The 19032-nt window shown below is 40.3% G+C and overlaps 1 protein-coding gene across 5 annotated transcripts in view; it reads right to left on the reverse strand.

Annotated features, from left to right (window-relative positions):
* Window positions 1–19032, reverse strand: part of LOC130922843 (girdin) — a 96945-nt gene that overhangs the window by 21531 nt on the left and 56382 nt on the right. For 3 of the 5 annotated variants that reach the window (XM_057848021.1, XM_057848019.1, XM_057848016.1), the window contains exons 14-31: window positions 17568–17705; window positions 15459–15642; window positions 15249–15379; window positions 13684–13977; window positions 13439–13621; window positions 13092–13370; window positions 12902–13026; window positions 12702–12840; window positions 12455–12631; window positions 10620–10781; window positions 7344–7621; window positions 7132–7275; window positions 6873–7059; window positions 6630–6775; window positions 6457–6549; window positions 4539–4741; window positions 4410–4457; window positions 2023–2100 (exon numbers count right to left, since the gene is read on the reverse strand). In XM_057848021.1, coding sequence (XP_057704004.1) covers window positions 2023–2100; window positions 4410–4457; window positions 4539–4741; window positions 6457–6549; window positions 6630–6775; window positions 6873–7059; window positions 7132–7275; window positions 7344–7621; window positions 10620–10781; window positions 12455–12631; window positions 12702–12840; window positions 12902–13026; window positions 13092–13370; window positions 13439–13621; window positions 13684–13977; window positions 15249–15379; window positions 15459–15642; window positions 17568–17705 — 2989 coding nt within the window. The remainder of the gene's footprint in view (window positions 1–2022; window positions 2101–4409; window positions 4458–4538; window positions 4742–6456; window positions 6550–6629; window positions 6776–6872; window positions 7060–7131; window positions 7276–7343; window positions 7622–10619; window positions 10782–12454; window positions 12632–12701; window positions 12841–12901; window positions 13027–13091; window positions 13371–13438; window positions 13622–13683; window positions 13978–15248; window positions 15380–15458; window positions 15643–17567; window positions 17706–19032) is intronic. The other 2 variants (XM_057848017.1, XM_057848020.1) reach the window with 2 other exon arrangements.

A 19032-nucleotide genomic window follows, 5' to 3' on the forward strand; every position in this document is an offset into this window, starting at 1 on the left:
ACACACATCCTCTCACAAAAACAGATACACACGCAAACAGAGAATGATGAGATTTCACCGCGAATAGTTGTCAAATGAATTGGAATGGCAAAGAATTGGAAACTTCGCCCACTCATGCACACATTCAGAATCTCAAAAAGACCCACGACAACTAATCATTTATTGATCAATCATAGTTGATTCATCGTTGAGGTACATTGACATCAAAGTATATATTTTTTAGAAGCCTCTAAGTAAATATTTCATTTATTCATTTATTGAGGAAAGAATGGTTAATGGACTTTCTACCTTGAAGGTACTCAAAGCATTTTGACACCATATCCTCCATTTACGTACTGATGACACAGCATCAGGAGCAACGTGGGGTTCAGTATCTTGTTACTAAGGACACTTAGGGAGGGGGCGGGAAATTGAACCTACAACTTCTGGGTTGGAGAAAAACTCTATACGCTGCCCCAAAACGTTTTCTTAAAGAAAAAGATGAACCAACAGCAGTTGTTTATTATTTTAATTTTATTTGGGGAAAAAATAGAAAAAAAGTATCTTAATTTTAAATTCTTTAGAATTTTAAATTGTGTAGAATTATCTATTATTTTTCAATTAATAAAAAACACTATTCTCCGATTTCAGTCATCTTTGATGCAAGCAGATGATTATTTTTGTAATTAATCAAAATGAGATACAGTGCTACCTCTACATACAAATTTAATTCGTTCCAGGACTTAGATTGCATGTCGAAATGGTCATATGTCGAGCGGGAATTCCCCATAAGAATACATAATTTGATTTAATTCGTTCCACAGCCCAAAAACCGCCAAATCCGTAATAAACACTGCTGGAAGAATTACACATAGCAAAACAAATTATGAATACAAATCGGAATAATATATAATGTAACAAATTGGGTTCTAATGTGGCTGTTGTGTTTTGCATACTGCTCCTGAACGCACCGTGTAACGTTCAAGTGAGAGAGAGGTGCGGCAGAGGTTTTACTTTCTCTTTCCGTGTTCTGTTGTTGTTGTCGGCTACGGCGAACAGTATCTGTGTTGTGTTGCACAAGTTCTGTTAAAAACCTGACGAAGCTGGCGACTTCCTTGCCGATGTTACAATAATAATGAGAGTAGTCTTTGAGATCAGAGACATATTTCGGCCGAATTGTTGGACCAGTTCACTGACAGGTAAATGTCATATTTCAGGCATGTTGTCATAAGTCAAGACAAATGACAAGTCAAATTTTACGTCGGAGGTCGAAAGGATCGTGTGTCGATGAGATCGTATATCCAAATACAGTACCACTGTATTTGCAAAGCTAATTTGTTCGTATTCATAGCGCACCTTATTTCAGCAAATCATTTTTGGTTTTGGTGCTTCTTTACAGCTAAAATGTTAGGCCCAGAGCAATACAACAATCAGACATGATTAATGTATGAGCCAACTAGTCGTTTAATAAAAAAGAAAAAAAAAAAAATCTGATTAATTTACTATCAAAATCAACATCAGCACTACAGCACACAATATTCATGTTCACGAACAAACACACTTGTACACATTCATAGATTCACACATTGAAGCTCAATCAAGTGCACTAATTTGCAAAACACAATTCCTCACACAAACATGCATACAAACACTTGCAAGCACACACATTTACACCCCCCCACACACACTTCAAAACAATTATTGCCACACACTGTCCAGTTCCCGCACACACACCCCACACACATTACAGTCAGTCAATCGGCACCTTTCGTTCCAAAAGAAGCAGAAAGCAGCACAGCGAGTCACAATATCTCACACGGCATAAAAAGAGAGCAGAACCTCGTCTACGGGTGTTAGTCCCAGCTACGTCATCTGTTCTAGGTGAAGCACTACACACGAGTGACTACATAATAGGAGGACATGTCACTGATGTTAGCGAACGAAAGCGTGCGTTCACACTGACACGAAGACGCAGAACATCAGTGAGCGGTCCCGGCTGGTGGCGGGAGAGGAAAGGAGGACGGCTAAGCGCGGCGGTCTTACACATGGAGCGTCGGTAGATGGCTTTGGCCTTGTCTTTGTCCTTGGATCTGTTCCTCATGAAAGGCAACCGTTTTAGGGCTGCCATAGCGCGGACACGCAGGGTGGCAGTTGGGGTTAGGCAAAAAAGAGGAGAGGGGTACTTTGTTAACAGGACAAAAAGCGGGGAAGCGGGCCAGCTGAGGCCCTGCACACGCAGCTGGACAGCTAAGTCATCAGAAAAACAGCTACAAGTCATTTTTAGACACCCAAACGGCATCTCATAGACGGCAAGTTCACAAAAACAATGAAATACAGTACAGCTACAAAACAGTGTTTAAATACTACATACCCTACAACATGACGTCTGCCAAGGATGATTGCTCGTTTGCATTTGTTCATAGTTATTACAGAGCTGACTAAATATCTAACAGCATTGTTGCTAAAGTCGCATCAAAAACAAGAAAAAGACCATTTTAAAGCAACACCATGTAACTTTTCAGTTAGGTCAATTTTAGCAACCCCGGTGGACAAAAGTGATTTTGTTTCCCTTACGGAAGACTTTGTTTCCCAAGACGACCAGCGCACATCCGCAGTGTCTTAAAATCATCAATCAATCGAAAATCTTTTTCCCGGTCCCCTGCAGATGGATTAAATGACATTTCTGTTTCCAGCGTCTGTGTGAGGGATGAATAGTAATAAAGAAATGAATCCAGTTGTGGCTAAATAGCATATGACACCTGGCAACCGTTTGGCTTAGTGTGGCTAACCCCACCCCACCCAAACTCGTCAGCGTTGTCGAGTTCGGTTGAGGGGAGGGCGTCACGCCAGAGAGTGAAAACCAGGCCAATGCTTTTTCTTGTGTATCCAGGTAGCTTCCCTTTTTTTTCCTCCTCGGACAAAATGTTTTGTCTCTTTTGTTGCTCTGCCATCTTTGCAGAATTCAGTCTTTTTAATGAATGGGGAAAAGGGGATGCACATATGTAGCACATATGTAGTTTTTGTGTGTGGCAGGGTTCCTGCCACCCTCCTCAACATTAATTAGTGCTGATGAAAGCGATACAGACCTCCTCAAGATATAAAAGATGTGTCATTCAACTAGTTGTCAGTCCACATATGTCCACAAATTTTATGAAAATATTTTATAATGGTTCAAAAGTTACCTAGTGTTGCTTTAGGCACTTTGAATTGCCTTGTGTTGAATTGTGCTATATAAATAAATTTGCCTTGCCTTGCCTTTGCCTTAAGTAAACTTAACGATGAATCATAAGTAAAAAAATGATTGAATCCCCTAAACCCCCCAATAATTACAAACGAGGTGGTGCGGACCTTTTTTTCCCCCTCTCTTGACGGATATGGCAAAATACTCGTTTAAAAAAAAAAAAAAAAACTCCTACGTGTGGAAATGGCCTTAAACAGGTATTAAAACTGCATGTGGCACTTCTTTGGTTTATTTTGCAAACAAAAGGACTACGGGTTGTGGCTCAGTGAAGTCCAAACTATCTAATTCAGTAAAATACCCTCTGAGGTGACAGTGGGACTTTATATTAGCTTGTCATAAGGCGCCGTCCAATGCATTTGAAACGGGAGAGTTAGCAGCATTCACGTCACAAATGATTGGACATACGTTGCCGTCAATGGCAGCCAATGAGTTAAACATTTGGAAACCATTTTGAGTAAATATCTAATTTCAAACATATTTATCTATAATATTTATACCTCTATATTCCAAAACGAGCAATGCCATATGCTCACATAATCCTTTAAGTTTGATTTCCAAAATAAAGCACACTAAAAAGCCTTGGCGGAGGTCACAGCTCTCCATGCAAGTGTACATCAATGTTCAATGCTCATGGGTGTGTATAAACATCCATCTCCACTCCTGATCCATGAAAGTCATTTTCATGCAGATTCCAAACATTGCACATTTTAACCAACTAAAATGTGCCATTACTGGCAATCTCCTCGCAACACCAATGAGTGCTTCCACTTACAACAACAACATCGTACAACGTGCCAATTGTCACACAAGCACTTGCAAATGCTAAAACTAGCTTATTTCTACTTAAGCGTCACACAATCAGACGCATCGCCACAGAAACATGACGGATACAAACGATATACATCAAAGTATGTAGTAAATGGAGAGTGAGGACACACAGATTTCAGTACTAAAACAGGGAGCCAATGTGGTAATGTTTTGATTCCTCTTTACCAGTGAACTGCACACAACAGTTGACTGATAGGTAAATTCAAAATTCAAATGTGAGTGACTTGGTTGGACTCAAACTGTTGGTGCAGCACAGCCGTAAAGTGAGCGACACACACACAAAGGCACTCACGAAAACATGCCCCGAGAGAGGCGAGGGGCGGCTCGTGAACCCCGCCCACCCTCCCCGTCCGCGGCATACCGTTGGTGGAGCCCTGCCCTTGGGCAAGGCACCGTTGGCCTCTCCTCCCTTACGCGTAGATAGATGTTAAATACCGGAGTTAGAGGATGACTGCGGATCATTTGCGCGTGCGCGTTTGCATGAACTCACTGCTGCTCCTCTTGTGCGTGAGCGCGTCGTCAAGGGAGTTGGAACCGGACCCAACAGAAGAGCTGTCTTGGCTGTCGGCAGGAAATGACAGGAAGCCGTCGCCAGACTCTGAGCGCGACGGTGTCAATGTGAGCGAGCGCATCCGCTCGCGACTTTTAGGCTTGATCAGCTTCTTCATCTTCAATGTGATCCAGTTGCCGCGCCTGATAATTGGACATATTGGCAATGACAAAAGTGGTGTGAAGGAAAAGTAGCTGTTTATTGCTTCCCGCTATAAGGTTAATTTTATTCTTATTAGAATACTTGAAATAGCAATTACTGTTAATATTCTTAGTGATATTAAATTTTCATTATTAAATGTAATGAAAAATAACAATGTGTGTGAATTATATTCCTCTTCAAATCAAATTCAAATAAATTCAATTGTTAAAATGTAATAAAAGAATGAATAAAAATGAAATTAGGTCTTATTTTAAAAAGAAAATTAAATCCAAACAAAAACTTCACCATTAGAAAACAAATACAATACAAATTTATTCCCGCAATTACAAGATATGTAAACATAGACTTCACCATCAATCATGTCACCAATTGTGACATTGGAATTCATTAAGTTCAATAAATTGTCATATTATATAGAAAAATGCAAATTTTGCTTTTGTTGAATGTAACTGAAAGGATTCTGCATGCTTTTGTCAAGTATTAAGTTTCTGATGTGAAAATTGATTTATTACCTGTTGAAAACGTACATCAAAAAATTGCACTGAATAAAAAAAAAATTTAGTTGCAATTTCGGGCAAAAATTTTTATGTTAAATATTGCTATTCATCCTGAAAATATAGGTGATTATCTCTACATTTGGTGATTTTTGTGCATCTAGCGTACAATCGGAGAATTTTATAGCCATTTTAAGTTTAGTTATACATTTAGGGAATGACTGAATTTTTTGACGCAAATCCTCATGGAGACTCATATATACATAAGGGAGGTGTCTGTTTTGGTTTTAGTTTGCTAGCAGCTTTGGTTTAAAAAAATAATTGAATTTTAATCATTTTAAAATAGCCATTTTAAGTTTAGTTATACTTATATAATACATTTAGGGAATGACTGAATTTTTTGATGCAGCTCCTCATGGAGACTCATACAGTATATACCTAAGGGAGGTGTCTGTTTTGGTTTTAGTTTGCTAGCAGCTTTGGTTTAAAAAAAGAATTGAATTTTAATCATTTTAAAATAGGCCCCGTACAGATGGGCCCCAAGCCCCGTCAACCGATAATGAAGTCTAAGATGTATAATAATCATTGTTAAAATTTGATACATTTGCATTTTTAAACAGTCTGAAAAAAATTAAATCAAACTGCCAGACAAAATTAAGTTGGATATACAAAAAAAAAAAAAAAAAAAATCTCAAAATTAAATTAACACAACAAATTCTGGTTCAAATCACATACAATGTCAAACTAAAACCATTCTGAGAGCAGACCTCCACCTAAAGAGCCAAATTTGTTTGGCCCTGTATCCTTTGTCCTCAATACCCCAAAATTGAATGACCTTTTCCCTGTCATATTACAAGCAGAGTATCAATTGGGCCCTGTGACCTTTGACCTCATTAGCTCACAATTTAATCACCTCTTTCATATTACAATCATACCCTGCAAGTTATATAATATTCATTTTATTCGATCTTTAGTCAACCACAAACAGACTGAAACAAAAACCTAACCTGTCTTGCATTAGTTTCAATGCAGCTGAGGTAATGGAATTTTATAAAAAATTGACATAAAGACAAAACACTTAAATGAATGAATTAATTTAGAGAGAACTTACAGAATTGTATTTTGACATCTGGAACCAGTTTCAAATCCAAAATAAATTCAAGATTTTTGCATGATGGACTGCTTCAGTATCTGTTGCTTACCTGCGTGGAGGTGAGGGATCGTAGAACTTGTACTGATCCATAATCTTCTCCTCCAGCTTCTCCTTCTGTCTCCTCAGCTCATTCAGCTTGTCACTGAACAGAAGAATAGCATAACACTTTAAATCAGGAACATTGGTCTTTTTTTTTTTTTTAAACCAATAAAGGCATTTTACATGTATTGTCTCTGTTCAACGTGGAAAAGGTCTTTGCTCTCCATGGTCTGCTCCAGCAACGTGCGGTTCTGCAGCATCAGCGTCTGGATCTGATCCAAGAGGTGGCGGTTCTCCTCCTCCAGGTTGCCCTTCAGCTGACTCAACAGCTGAGGCGCGCATTCACATAAACACATGGCCATATAACATTTTTCCTTGTTTGGTCTTCATTATTGGCGTGTCAATGGTTCTTGTCTCAGTCCTCACCTCACACTGGTTGGTGAGTTTGGTGGAGGTGATGTCCAGCTGCTGATACTGCTCCTTGAGCTTGGAGAACTCTGCCTCCAGCTTGGTCTGCTCCAGCTTGGCGCCATTCAACTGACTCTTGATGTTTTTGTGGTCCAGCTGGAGGTTCTCGTTGTCCCTCTGCAGTTGCTGATATGTTGTATTCAGTCTGGGGGGAGGACATTTTGACACGTTACATTTCTATTGTCTGTCAATTCGCTTTAGCAGCACACAACCAGACCTGTCGTTTTCCTCTTTGAGCAGTTTGCATCGGTCAGCGGTGACTCGGTGGCTTTGGGTCTCAGAAGACATTTTGTCTTGTTGCTCTTTGAGGTTCTTCTCTAGCTCATCCAGATCTCCCTTCCTCTGCAGGAGCTGCTTGTACCTGTCAGATTAAAGTGTTGTTATCCCCGAGTTCTCCCCACCTGACTCCAAGTTCACAGAATTGCTCACTTGTCCTCCAGGTCTCTGTGCTGCTGCTCTAGAGACTTGTGGGAGGTCTTGAGGCCGCCGTGCTTGCCAATAAGCGACTCGTACTCTGACGCTTGCCTCTCGTGGAGCGCTGCCAGCTTATCGTGGTCACGAAGGAGCAGCTCGTAGGTTGACCGGAGCTCCTCTTTCTCCCGCAGCGCCCCCTCGCGCTCGGCCTCCGCACTGCTCTGCTGCCCCTGCAGTTGAGCGTTCTGCGCCATGAGGGCGGCGCTCTGTGAGCTCAGCGTGGAGTTCTCCACCTGGAGGGGTCGACGAGGCAACGTCAAATTGTGAAACCCAGGAACAAAGGAAATGGTCAAAGTGATGAGATGTAAAGACTATTCTGTCTGCAGGGGGCGCTATGGATCCATTTGTATTATTTGCACTGATTCCTACTACTGCCACCACCAAGATGGTCAATGATGACAGTAATATTTAACAGGTATAATACAGTAAAACTAGCATAGAATAAATTATACATTTTATAAAACCACTCATTTAAATTTGAATAACATTCAATTTAAGTAAAAATTGAATGACACTTATAAAAAATATATAACTATCAGCATTCTTAGTTCAACTATGTGCAAGCTACTTTAAAAATAATTTATTGAATAAGAAAAATAATCAAAATAAAAAGTTTGGACACTTCACCCATCATCACACGTAAACATGTGCGGATTACTGGTTTTAAACCGCAAAAACTTTCCGCCATGCCGTCCCTACAGTATTAGCTATTTTTTATGTCCCAAAAATACAGGTAGGAATCCACTACAAAAGCTCAACCCTCCCCCACCAGTCGTTGCTCAGTGTCAGTGAGTCAGCTGTGCTACAGTATGGCTGGCAGAGGTGAAACTACTCTTTTTCCCCAGCCGAAGAAGACGAAATCGCTGGTAAGGGAATACTTCAGCTTCAGAAAAGTTGCAGACGGCCGCGGCTTAGAGAAGGAGGGCCAACCAAGATGTACACAATAAGTGGCTGCCAAGGAGGCAATACCGCCAATATGAGTTTGCATTTAGACTAGGGCTGTCAAAATTATCGCGTTAACGGGCGGCAATTCATTTTTTAAATTAATCACATTAAAATATTTGACGCAATTAACGCACATGCCCCTCTCAAACAGATTAAAATGACATCAGTGTCATGTCTACTTGTTACTTTTGTTTTTTTGTGTTTTGTCGCCCTCTGCTGGCGCTTGGGTGCGACTGATTTTATGGGTTTCAGCACAATGAGCATTGTGTAATTATTGACATCAACAATGGCGAGCTACTAGTTTATTTTTTGATTGAAAATTTTACAAATTTTATTAAAACGAAAACATTAAGAGGGTTTTAATATAAAATTTCTATAACTTGTACTAACATTTATCTTTTAAGAACTACAACTCTTTCTATCCGTGGATCGCTTTAACAGAATGTTAATGCCATCATGCTGATTTATTGTTATAATAAACAAATACAGTACTTATGTACAGTATGTTGAATGTATATATCTGTCTTGTGTTTCCATTCCAACAAAAATTTACAGAAAAATATGGCATATTTTAGAAATGGTTTGAATTGTGATTAATTACGATTAATCCATTTTAAAACTGTGATTAACTCTTATTAAAAATTTTAATAGTTTGACAGCCCTAATTTATACAAAATTAAAGGTTAGTAAACACTGTCAGGAACATTTCCCACCAGCTGCGAGAGTTAACTCCAGTATGTTTAGTATGTCTAGCGGTGTTAAAACGTGTTTTTTTCCTCTCTCTCTCTCTGGCAACTGTCTATGTTGAGAAAGAGTGTAATGTAAACATGTTACGACTCATACACCTACAGTCATACATGTTTGTTCTGATGGCAAAAATGTTGAGTTGTGGCTGTGGGTTTAGACTCACCTAAGGGATTTGTTTTTTTTTTTTTTAATTTATTTTGACTTAACATAATACTTATTTTCCAGTTTGTTAACATACTTATTTTCCAATTTGCTAATATAAAAATAAAAATCCTGTTCAATGGAACATACGGTCAGAATCTCATAATGGCACATGCCTAATCAAACGTGAGTTTTATGACATACCCTCGCCCACCCATGACCCTTTTCACCCCAAGACTGGCAGCCGCACTGCCAGCACCCCCCTAAGTTTTGCCCCTGCAGTGCAGCGTCCTTCGCCCTCGGCATAGGGAGCTACCTTGAATTGAGACACAGCTACTGATAGACTGGAGCACAGGTGCATTTGATAATGAATACCAATGACATCATGACATAGGGTGGGCATTCTGGGATACTCAAATTTGATTGGCTAATATAGTACAACCGTTGGAAAAATGTCTGCCCCCTTGTCAGACGGCCACTTCCTGAAAATATTGGTGTTTATTTCCTTTTTTTTCCTGCACTATCACACATGAGAAAAATGAACAAATCATAAGAATGAAGATTCCTTTTCCTGGGATGCACATTATAAAGATGTTGTGTGTCATTTTAATAGGGTCTGAAATCAAGTGCAGTCCATCCCTGGTCATCCCAGACTGGTCACTCACCAATTACATTGAAAATAAGACAACAATTCAAGTGGACAATTTAGTCTTCTATAGACCCCACGGGGTTGTTTTTGCAATATGGGAGGAAACATGATCCAAGCTGACAAAATTGAAATGATATGAGATTTTGAACCAATGTAGATGTTTTAGGTACAAAAAAACAAAACATCATTTTATTCAAACATTTACTTGTCTGGAAATCCCTTCATGTAAGCGACAAGACAACATATGCCTAAAAAACAACAACAACAACGTGTGCACACATACAAAATGTGAGACGGCACTGCCAGTCAGTGTCAATCCCGCACCATAAGCTGGCTTTGAAAAGCTGCCAAACAAGGAGTTCAGGTCTAAATCCATAGCAGGGGAGCTAAGCAGGCTGGCCGTGTTGGGACAGCGCCAAAGAGGGGAAGCTTCAGACCCACTAATGTGGCTAAAAGGAGTGCTTTTAAATAGGCCAGCCCATTTGGCTGCCAACCAAATGTAAAAGCTTCCCTTAGCTTTTCGTGCTTTTAAAAGCATTCCAAATCACTCGGAGGGAACTTCACCTGCGTGATGATCTTTTAATTGACGCTAAAAAGACCTTTTATAAAACGAAACTGGTCAAATTAAACACCTTTCAGTTTATTGACTAAAATTGACTGCCAAGAGTCTATTTTGGTACAATTTTCAGTCATGTTTTTACTATACTTTTCAATTTTGTGCGCAGTTTCCTGCTGATTATGTACGTCACCTGCAGCTTGGCATTCTGCGTCTGGAGTGTGGTGTTGTTCTCCTGTAGAGAAGCGCTCTGTCTCTGCACGGCCACGATCTGAGCCTGCAGGTTGGAGCTTTGAGTCTCCAGTTGTTTCAGTTGGCTCTTCAGTGCTGCCTTCTCTGCTTGCAATGTGGCATTCTATAAGGGAAAAGAGGGGGGATAATTACTAGTTAGTGGAAAGGGTGGCAAAGAATGAGCATGGTTCAGGGTTTGACGGCGAAAGCGAGGGGTTTAACAATCTGTCGATCTGAATCAATGTATCGATTGGTTAACTTTTCAGCGCCATTGACGATCATAGACGTCCAATCGCGTGGCTCTTTTCATTCTTCTGCATTAAAATGAATTTTTTTGTAGATGGATGTTCCATCCATTTGAACTGGGAGGATGAATGAAAGAATGTTGGATTGGCCGTCTATCGCTGTCAATGGTTGCATCTTTTTTCGTTTTCTCTTCTTTGGGGGTCATTGGGAGCTGTCAAACTAACCAAATGGTGGGTTACCGCCATAGGTGGGTAGTAACACGTTACATTTACCGTACAATTTTTTTGAGAAAAATGTACTTCTTAGAGTAGCTTTACAAAGCCATACTTTTTACTTTTACTGAAATACATTTGTGAAGACAAAACACTACTCTTACTCCGCTACTTTGGGCTACACTACAGTCGTTACATTTTTATTTTACATATTGACTTTATTTTTGCCAGAGATACTGACAGAGGCTGTCTCAGTTTCACCAAAATACCATCGCAGCAATAACCACAAACTCCATTATACCAATCAAAAGAAACCATAGAGGGCGCTCATGCTCTTTGGATTGGTGATGTTGCAAATGTTTCAAATATTGTTCTGGTCTAAATTTGATTTTTGTGTCATCTTTTTGGCCTAATATGGTCTCCTAATGGGTTATAGTACAATTTAATAATAACAGTTCATATAGATGACATTGTGCTGAGGAAAAAAATAAACCATAATTTTTAAAAATCAGACATTGTAAGCAGTTACTCACAATGCTACTCATTACTTATCTTTTCAACGAATACTTTTTTACTTGTACTTGAGTACAATTTTGGATGACTACTTTTACTTTTGTAATATTGTTTAGAAGTAACGGTGCTCTTACTTGAGTCAAATTTTTAGCTCCTCTACCCACCTCTGGTTACCACATCCTCCAACTTTTCTAATTAGCAAACAATAAATGAGCGTCGCTGTGACCGAGGACACAGTACAGTCCACTATGTATGTCAATTATTCACCGAGGGAGAAGCGTCAGAAAACGAGTCGTTTTACAGAAAGAAGGTGCCAAATTAAATCCTTAAAGTTTTTTTGAACATACTCAATTGCACAGTCACTTTAAATGATGCAAAACCATTTTAACTTGGGTTAAAAAAGTATAATGTGTAGCTCTTAAGCACTATCCACGAAAACTTTAATCAACTTTGTTATCTCTTAGATATGCTGTTTAGTTAAAACAATAGTTTTCATTCAGATTTCGGAAATGCTTTAACAACGTTGTCAAAAAATGTGATTTTTTTTTTTTTTTAATTCAATAATTTTTTTAAATTGCTTTTGTTGAACTGATTGTGTTAGTCAAATGTGTGCATATCATACAAAATTAATCAAGGGCCCTTGAATTGAATCAAATAATGACAGACTTTTAAATAGACAAATATCGTATCGCTTTTGAATCGATAATGTACTACAAAATTCGTGATTCACTGGTAGGCCCAGCCGCTCGCAGTTAATAGCAGCCAATGAATGGGTTGACAAATGTCGCTGTGAACTCAAATAGGTGTTGAGAAGGTGTGGACTTACATTCCTCTCCACCTCGATAAGCCTGTCCTTGACTTTGAGCAGCTCCCTGGTGGCCTCGTGGCTCTCCTTCTCCCATTTACTGAGCGCCTGGGGGTCTTCTCCGCCACGAGAGGGCGAGCTTTGCACCATCCTCTCCTCCTCTTCCCTCTGACGCAGCGCCTCATAATTCTTTTTCACCTGAGCGAAGCACACCAAAAGGATGAAGAAACATTTGGGAACCCTTTTTTGTTTGCCCTTGGATCCTCACGGTTTTGAGTTCCTGCCGGAGCTGCTGGTTCAGATTGGACGACTCCTGCAGTCTGGCCTCCAGGGCGGCGATCTTCTCCTCTTTGATCTCCAATGAGGACTTCAGCGTGGACTCCAGTTTACTTTCCAGAAGCTTAAATCTTAGGGAAAACACATTGCATTGACATCACAAATCTAAAAGTAGGACTCGCAGTTGGATACCTGTCATCGGAGCCCTCGTCCAGTAGCAGCCTCTCCTTGTTCAGTCCAATCTTCTCTAGCTCGTGCGTCAGTTTCTCCAAGTCGTTGTTGATCTGCTGAGTGCGAAGCTTCTCGCTCACGAGTTCCTAAGAACATTTGTGTAATTTTATTTCCCAAAAATTATTGCATTTCTTAATTTCCTGCCACAAACCTCTCTAAGTGTAATGAGCGTCCTCTTATCGATGGTGCCTTGTTTGACCAGCTCCTTATTCTCCTTCTCCAGGTCTTTGACGCGCGTGCACGAATCCCTAAAGAAGATCATCTCCTTGCCCATCGTGCGGTTCTCCTTCTCCAGGGTGGAGATGCGCTGGTTGCTGTCGTCCAGCTTGGAGTCCCGGATCTCGGCCTGCTGCCTCAGCCGCTTGTTTTCCTTCTCCAGGAGCTTCTTGTCCTTCTCCAGCTGGGAGCTCTCCTGCTCCAGAGTCTTGTTCTGTGACCGCCACAGAAGTAAATAAAATCTGTTCTTTCTTAGAAATGGAGCCTCTGCTCTCCACCCACCTCATGCTCCAGCTGCTCCAGGCGCTTGCTGGAGATCTTGAGCTCCTCCAGGTTCCGTTGGAGGGTCTGGTTCTCAGTCTCCACTTCCTGCAGTTCGGTCTCCAGCTGTTGGATCTTCTTGCTGCTGTTCTCCAGCGCCTTCTGCAAGCGCTGGTTCTCTGTGTCCAAGCCCTGGTAGCTCACCTAAGGCCAGGACCAAGAGGTCAGTATCCAGGAGTTTTAAACCAGACACAAAGCAGACTGACTTCTAATCTCTCCGTCTTTTTGGAAGTTGCCTTGAGGAGCTCCAGGCTTCGCTTGAGCTGGCTCCTCTCACTCTCTAACTCCCTGTTCTCGGCCTCCAGCTGCACGGCCTTGGCGCCTGCCGAGCGGAAACTCTCGGCCGAACGCCGCGCCTCTAGGTTCTCTTGCTCTAGCTGAGAGTTCTCTTTCTCCAGAGCCTCAAGCTGGAAGGCCATGTTCTTCAGAGCGTCCAACTTCTTCTTGAGGCGCCGGCTCTCTGCTTCCAGATCGGTGTTTTCCTTCTCCAACGCCGACACCTAAACAAAGACGACAAACACCAGTGAGAATGTTAAAGTTTTTACCTCATTTTTTAGTCAATTCATAAGTTAACTAGGGATAGCTGACTAATTCCAATTAACAATACAAAGATAAACTGATGAAACTGACTTTACTTAGGCTAGAGCTGGGGTGGCCAAAGTGTGGAAAGCTACCTTCTTTAATCCGTCCTGCTGAGCAACCCAATTATAAAAAGTCTGTGATATTTGCTCCATTAGAGTTTTGGCCATTTTCCTTACTAAATTTGGTCATTTAAAAAAAGTATATTAATCTTACTAGAAATATTTGCCGCTTTAAGTTTACTGTAAATTACACAATCGCTGGTTCAAAAAAATTGCACGCATTGTAAAAATCAACATTTATTTTTTATTTTATTTATTGATGGCTTTGTTACCATTTTCCCATTTAACTCATTAAATCAACATTACAAAATATATATATATATTTTTTTTTAAATGAACGTAAATAAAACAAAACTGATGAATGATTCAGTGATACATTTTGCTATCAAGTAATTGTAATGTACAGATAGAGTCCCATTTATCAAAAGTTTTGTTCTTAATTTAATATTTTGTTTTGCAAATTGGATGGTGGATTTGATATTTTAAAATCTGGATACCATCTTTATCAATGAAAGTGAAATATTATTATTAATAATGATAAAAATATTAACAAATTAATTAAATGACAAACATTTTTTTTAAACACATTAAATAATAGTATTAAACAATTGGGTATGTAATTACCTCCACTAGTAGGTTAAACTTACAGAAGGTGAATGTTATGTATTTGGTTCGGTATGTCTGTGTAAGCTTGCGTTCAAAATAACTTAAGAACAACAAACGTGATAATTAATTAAATCGAAATTGCAGGATGTGTTTGTAATATGAATCTGAAGAGGTGATTAAAATTTGGGGGTAATGTGGTCAAAGGTCACAGAGGTCAGAAAAGGAATTTTGTGGTAACGGATTAGCCTATATCATTCAAGTTTTTCAGTGTAATTGATATGATAAGAAGAGAAAGTGTGATGATATTTTAGGGCATGAAGAAAGGGAGTACACACTCTACTACAAACAGCAATGATTTGAATTTAGCTGCTTAGGCGGATATCTGCTCTTTAAGAGTGCTCCTCTAGTCATATTTAAATTAATGACAACTGGAAAACATAGGGATGACTTATAATTCTACGTGTGATTTGTCCAGTTAAAACTCAACTGGAGCACTAAATTACATCCAGCCTACAAGACAACACCTTTTCACATGTGATTCCTAGAGTGGCCACTCTCTTCTGAAGACTCTCATTGTCCCGCTCCAGCTTCTGTACAAAAATCTCCAATTCCTCCGCTCTCTCGCCTTTCTCCTTCACGGCCTCCAGTTCTTTTCCTGTGGGCAAAAAGCTGCTGTGTTGACCCGAGGGAGGAAAAGAAAGCTCGCGTACGTGCCCGCGGGAATTTTAGCTCACTCAGCTGTTTCCGCTCAAACTCCATCTTGTTGAGCTTGCTTGTCGTTTCGCAAATGGACTCGTGGAGGATGCGGTTCTCCTTCTCCACGTCTTTGACGCGAGCTTCAGCGCCGACCTGGCTGCGCTGTCGCAGGGATGACACAGTCTGGCTCAAGTGCTTATTCTCCTGCTCTAGACCCTTCAGCTGTGAGACAACACACACAAGTGCTAGAGGTGAATTTTTGGTGCGTTACAGATGCAAATCGAACATATTTGCCAAGCGAAAGTGTAATTGCAACAGTATTTACTGTTGTAAATGTCTAACAAAAAAAAAACTACTTAGAATTTGAGTTGAACGTGAACTGAATTAGCGGTTAAATTCCATGATGGTGGCGTCGTATGTCGATAAAATCGCTCCCTACAATTCCTCCCTACTACATGGAGCCTAATTTCAATTAAACAGTCAGTTGGGAAAGGCAGAAATATGTTATTCTTTGCCGCTTGGACATTTTCCAGACGTAATTTTACGCAAGGCAGTGCAATTTAAAATTCAGGGACTTCAAGACCAGATGAAATTCCTTTTTCAGACTATCAGGATTAGCAGATTTACGACTAAAGACTTTTTGCAACTCCGCCTGAACCAAGCGAGTTGAGTTGTTTTCTTGTCATTGACAGATTTGGCAAAAAAAAAAAAAACATTGATACTGCACTTTTCTAAAAAGATAGTCGATTATTGATGCTCGACTTCCCTAGAAAGAGGAACAAATTTTGTACTTTCCAATCCAGGAGACCATTGATTCTGTACGGTCTTAAAAAAAAAACCTACCGGATTTTTCGGACTATAAATCGCAGTTTTTTTCCCCCCATAGTTTGGTTGGGGGTGCGACTTATACTCAGGAGCAACTTATGTGTGAAATTACTAACACATTATTATATCATTTCACATGTTATTTTGGTGTTTTAGAGTGACACTGATGGTTTGGTAAATTTGTTAGCACGTTCTTTATGCTATAGTTATCTGAATAACTAATAGCTATGTTATCTTAACATACCGCCCACGTTCGCCTTCTGCCTTTGGCAATGTGTGTTCAATTGTAAATTGTAAATGATGGTGTCATAACGACGGCCAAGATAAAGTCAGCAAATTATACGGACGTCCAGCATCGTCATTTGGGAGTTTAGCTCGCTGTATAGCCAGGACCGAGCTGTAGCGTCCTGGTGAGGACAGTACATTCACATTTCATTGTTAATGCATCATGTAACATTATCATACTGTACACTTATTCAGCATGTTGTTCTCTATTATATTTTTATTTTAAATTGCCTTTCAAGATGACACATCTGTTCTATGTGTTGGATTTTATAAATTAAACTTCCCCCAAAAATGCGACATTTACTCCGGTGCGACTTATGTTTTTTTTCCCTCTTCGTTTTTGGCTGGTGCGACTTATACTCAGGTGCGACTTATAGTCCGAAAAATATGATACATTAAAAACAGTAAAAAGTAGAACAGGACAGTCACGACTAAATTGAGTGTGACCAAGAAAGAAGCTTGGAAATTTATTGTGTTGTGAGACCTAACAAGTGATGTAATTTGGTCGCCCTCCGATCGGTGAAAGCAAATTAGCTTCACACGGGATGCTTGCAAGTCAAAAATATCACACTAAGAGTGTACCTCAAAGAGTTCCACATGAATAAATAGCCAAGCCGTTCTGACCAAATATGTGCAGCTTATGTAGTTTTCAAAAATGTCTCTGCAATGGCGTTGTTGCCGCTTCGTCTCACCAATCAATCGCGCGAACTAATCAAAGCTGTCACATTTGGGTCGGGCTGCTAGTCCCTGTGGACCACAGACAGAGAATCAGAGCATCTGCATTGAGGCCATGCAGTCACACAAATGCACTGTCATCGCTGGCTTTTGCTAAATGCTACATCATGCATTAAGGATCAATAAAGGTTTTGTCCGTGTATGATGCATAATCCCAAAGGAGGAAAGACAGAATTTCACATTTGGTGAAATGACTCCCTCGTGTGATCAAGACAAATATGGTCATTAGAACATTTCAATAAAAAATAGTGGGGGGCTTGGAAGGTTAAAGAATCACATCGATTACAATTGTGAGCTCGTACCTGTCTCTCTGAGTTTTCTCGCAGTGTTTCCAGTGTCTTCTCCAGCAAAGCCTTCTCCTTCATCAAGTCCGTGCTCAAAGACTCAGCACTGCGGAGCGACTCTCTTTCCGTTGCCAGTTCGCTTTCCAAATGCTGCAGCTGCAAAAAAAAATGGTCACATCAGAATTGAGGACAGTAATCGAAGATTTCAGGAAGTATGTGTTTTAATTCCCCTCTTTTTGTGTAAAAATGGCCATTTAATATATATATATACAGTGGGGCAAATAAGTACTTAGTCAACCACTAATTGTGTAAGTTCTCACACTTGAAAATATTAGAGAGGCCTGTAATTGTCAACATGGTTAAACCTCAACCATGAGAGACAGATTGTGGAAAAATTCACAGAAAATCACATTGTTTGATTTTTAAAGAATGTATTTGCAAATCATGGTGGAAAATAAGTATTTGGTCAATACCAAAAGTTCATCTCAATACTTTGTTATGTACCCTTTGTTGGCAATAACGGAGGCCAAACGTTTTCTGTAGGTCTTCACAAGCTTTTCACACACTGTTGCTGGTATTTTAGCCCATTCCTCCATGCAGATCTCCTCTAGAGCAGTGATGTTTTGGGGCTGTCGTTGGGCAACACCGACTTTCAACTCCCTCCTCAGATTTTCTATGGGGTTGAGACCTGGAGACTGGCTAGGCCACTCCAGGACCTTGAAATGCTTCTTACGAAGCCACTCCTCTGTTGCCCTGGCTGTGTGTTTGGGATCATTGTCATGCTGAAAGACCCAGCCACGTCTCATCTTTAATACCCTTGCTGATGGAAGTAGATTTTTTACTCAAAATCTCTCGATACATGGCCCCATTCATTCTATCCTTTACACAGATCAGTCGTCCGGGTCCCTTTGCAGAAAAACAGCCCCAAAGCATGATGTTTCCACCCCCATGCTTCACATTGGGTATGTTGCAATTCAGTATTCTTTTTCCTCCAAACAAGAGAACCTGTGTTTCTACCAAAAAGTTCTATTTTGGTTTCATCTGACCATGACACATCCTCCCAGTTCTCTTCTGGATAATCCAAATGCTCTCTGGCGAACCGCAGACGGGCCTGGACGTGTACTTTCTTCAGCAGGGGGACACGTCTGGCAGTGCAGGATTTGAGTCTCTGGTGGCGTATTGTGTTACTGATAGTTGCCTTTGTTACTGTGGTCCCAGCTCTCTGTAGGTCATTCATCAGGTCCCCCCGTGTGGTTCTGGGATTTTTGCTCCCCGTTCTTGTTATCATTTTGACGCCACGAGGTGAGGACGGAGTTGAAAGTCCGTGTTGCCCAACGACAGCCCCAAAACATCACTGCTTTAGAGGAGATCTGCAAGGAGAAATGAGCCAAAATACCAGCAACAGTGTGTGGAAAGCTTGTGAAGAGTTACAGAAAATGTTTGGCCTCCATTATTGCCAACAAAGGGTACATAACAAAGTATT

Source organism: Corythoichthys intestinalis, chromosome 10, assembly GCF_030265065.1.
Source record: "Corythoichthys intestinalis isolate RoL2023-P3 chromosome 10, ASM3026506v1, whole genome shotgun sequence".
In the NCBI taxonomy this organism is placed as follows: domain Eukaryota; kingdom Metazoa; phylum Chordata; class Actinopteri; order Syngnathiformes; family Syngnathidae; genus Corythoichthys; species Corythoichthys intestinalis.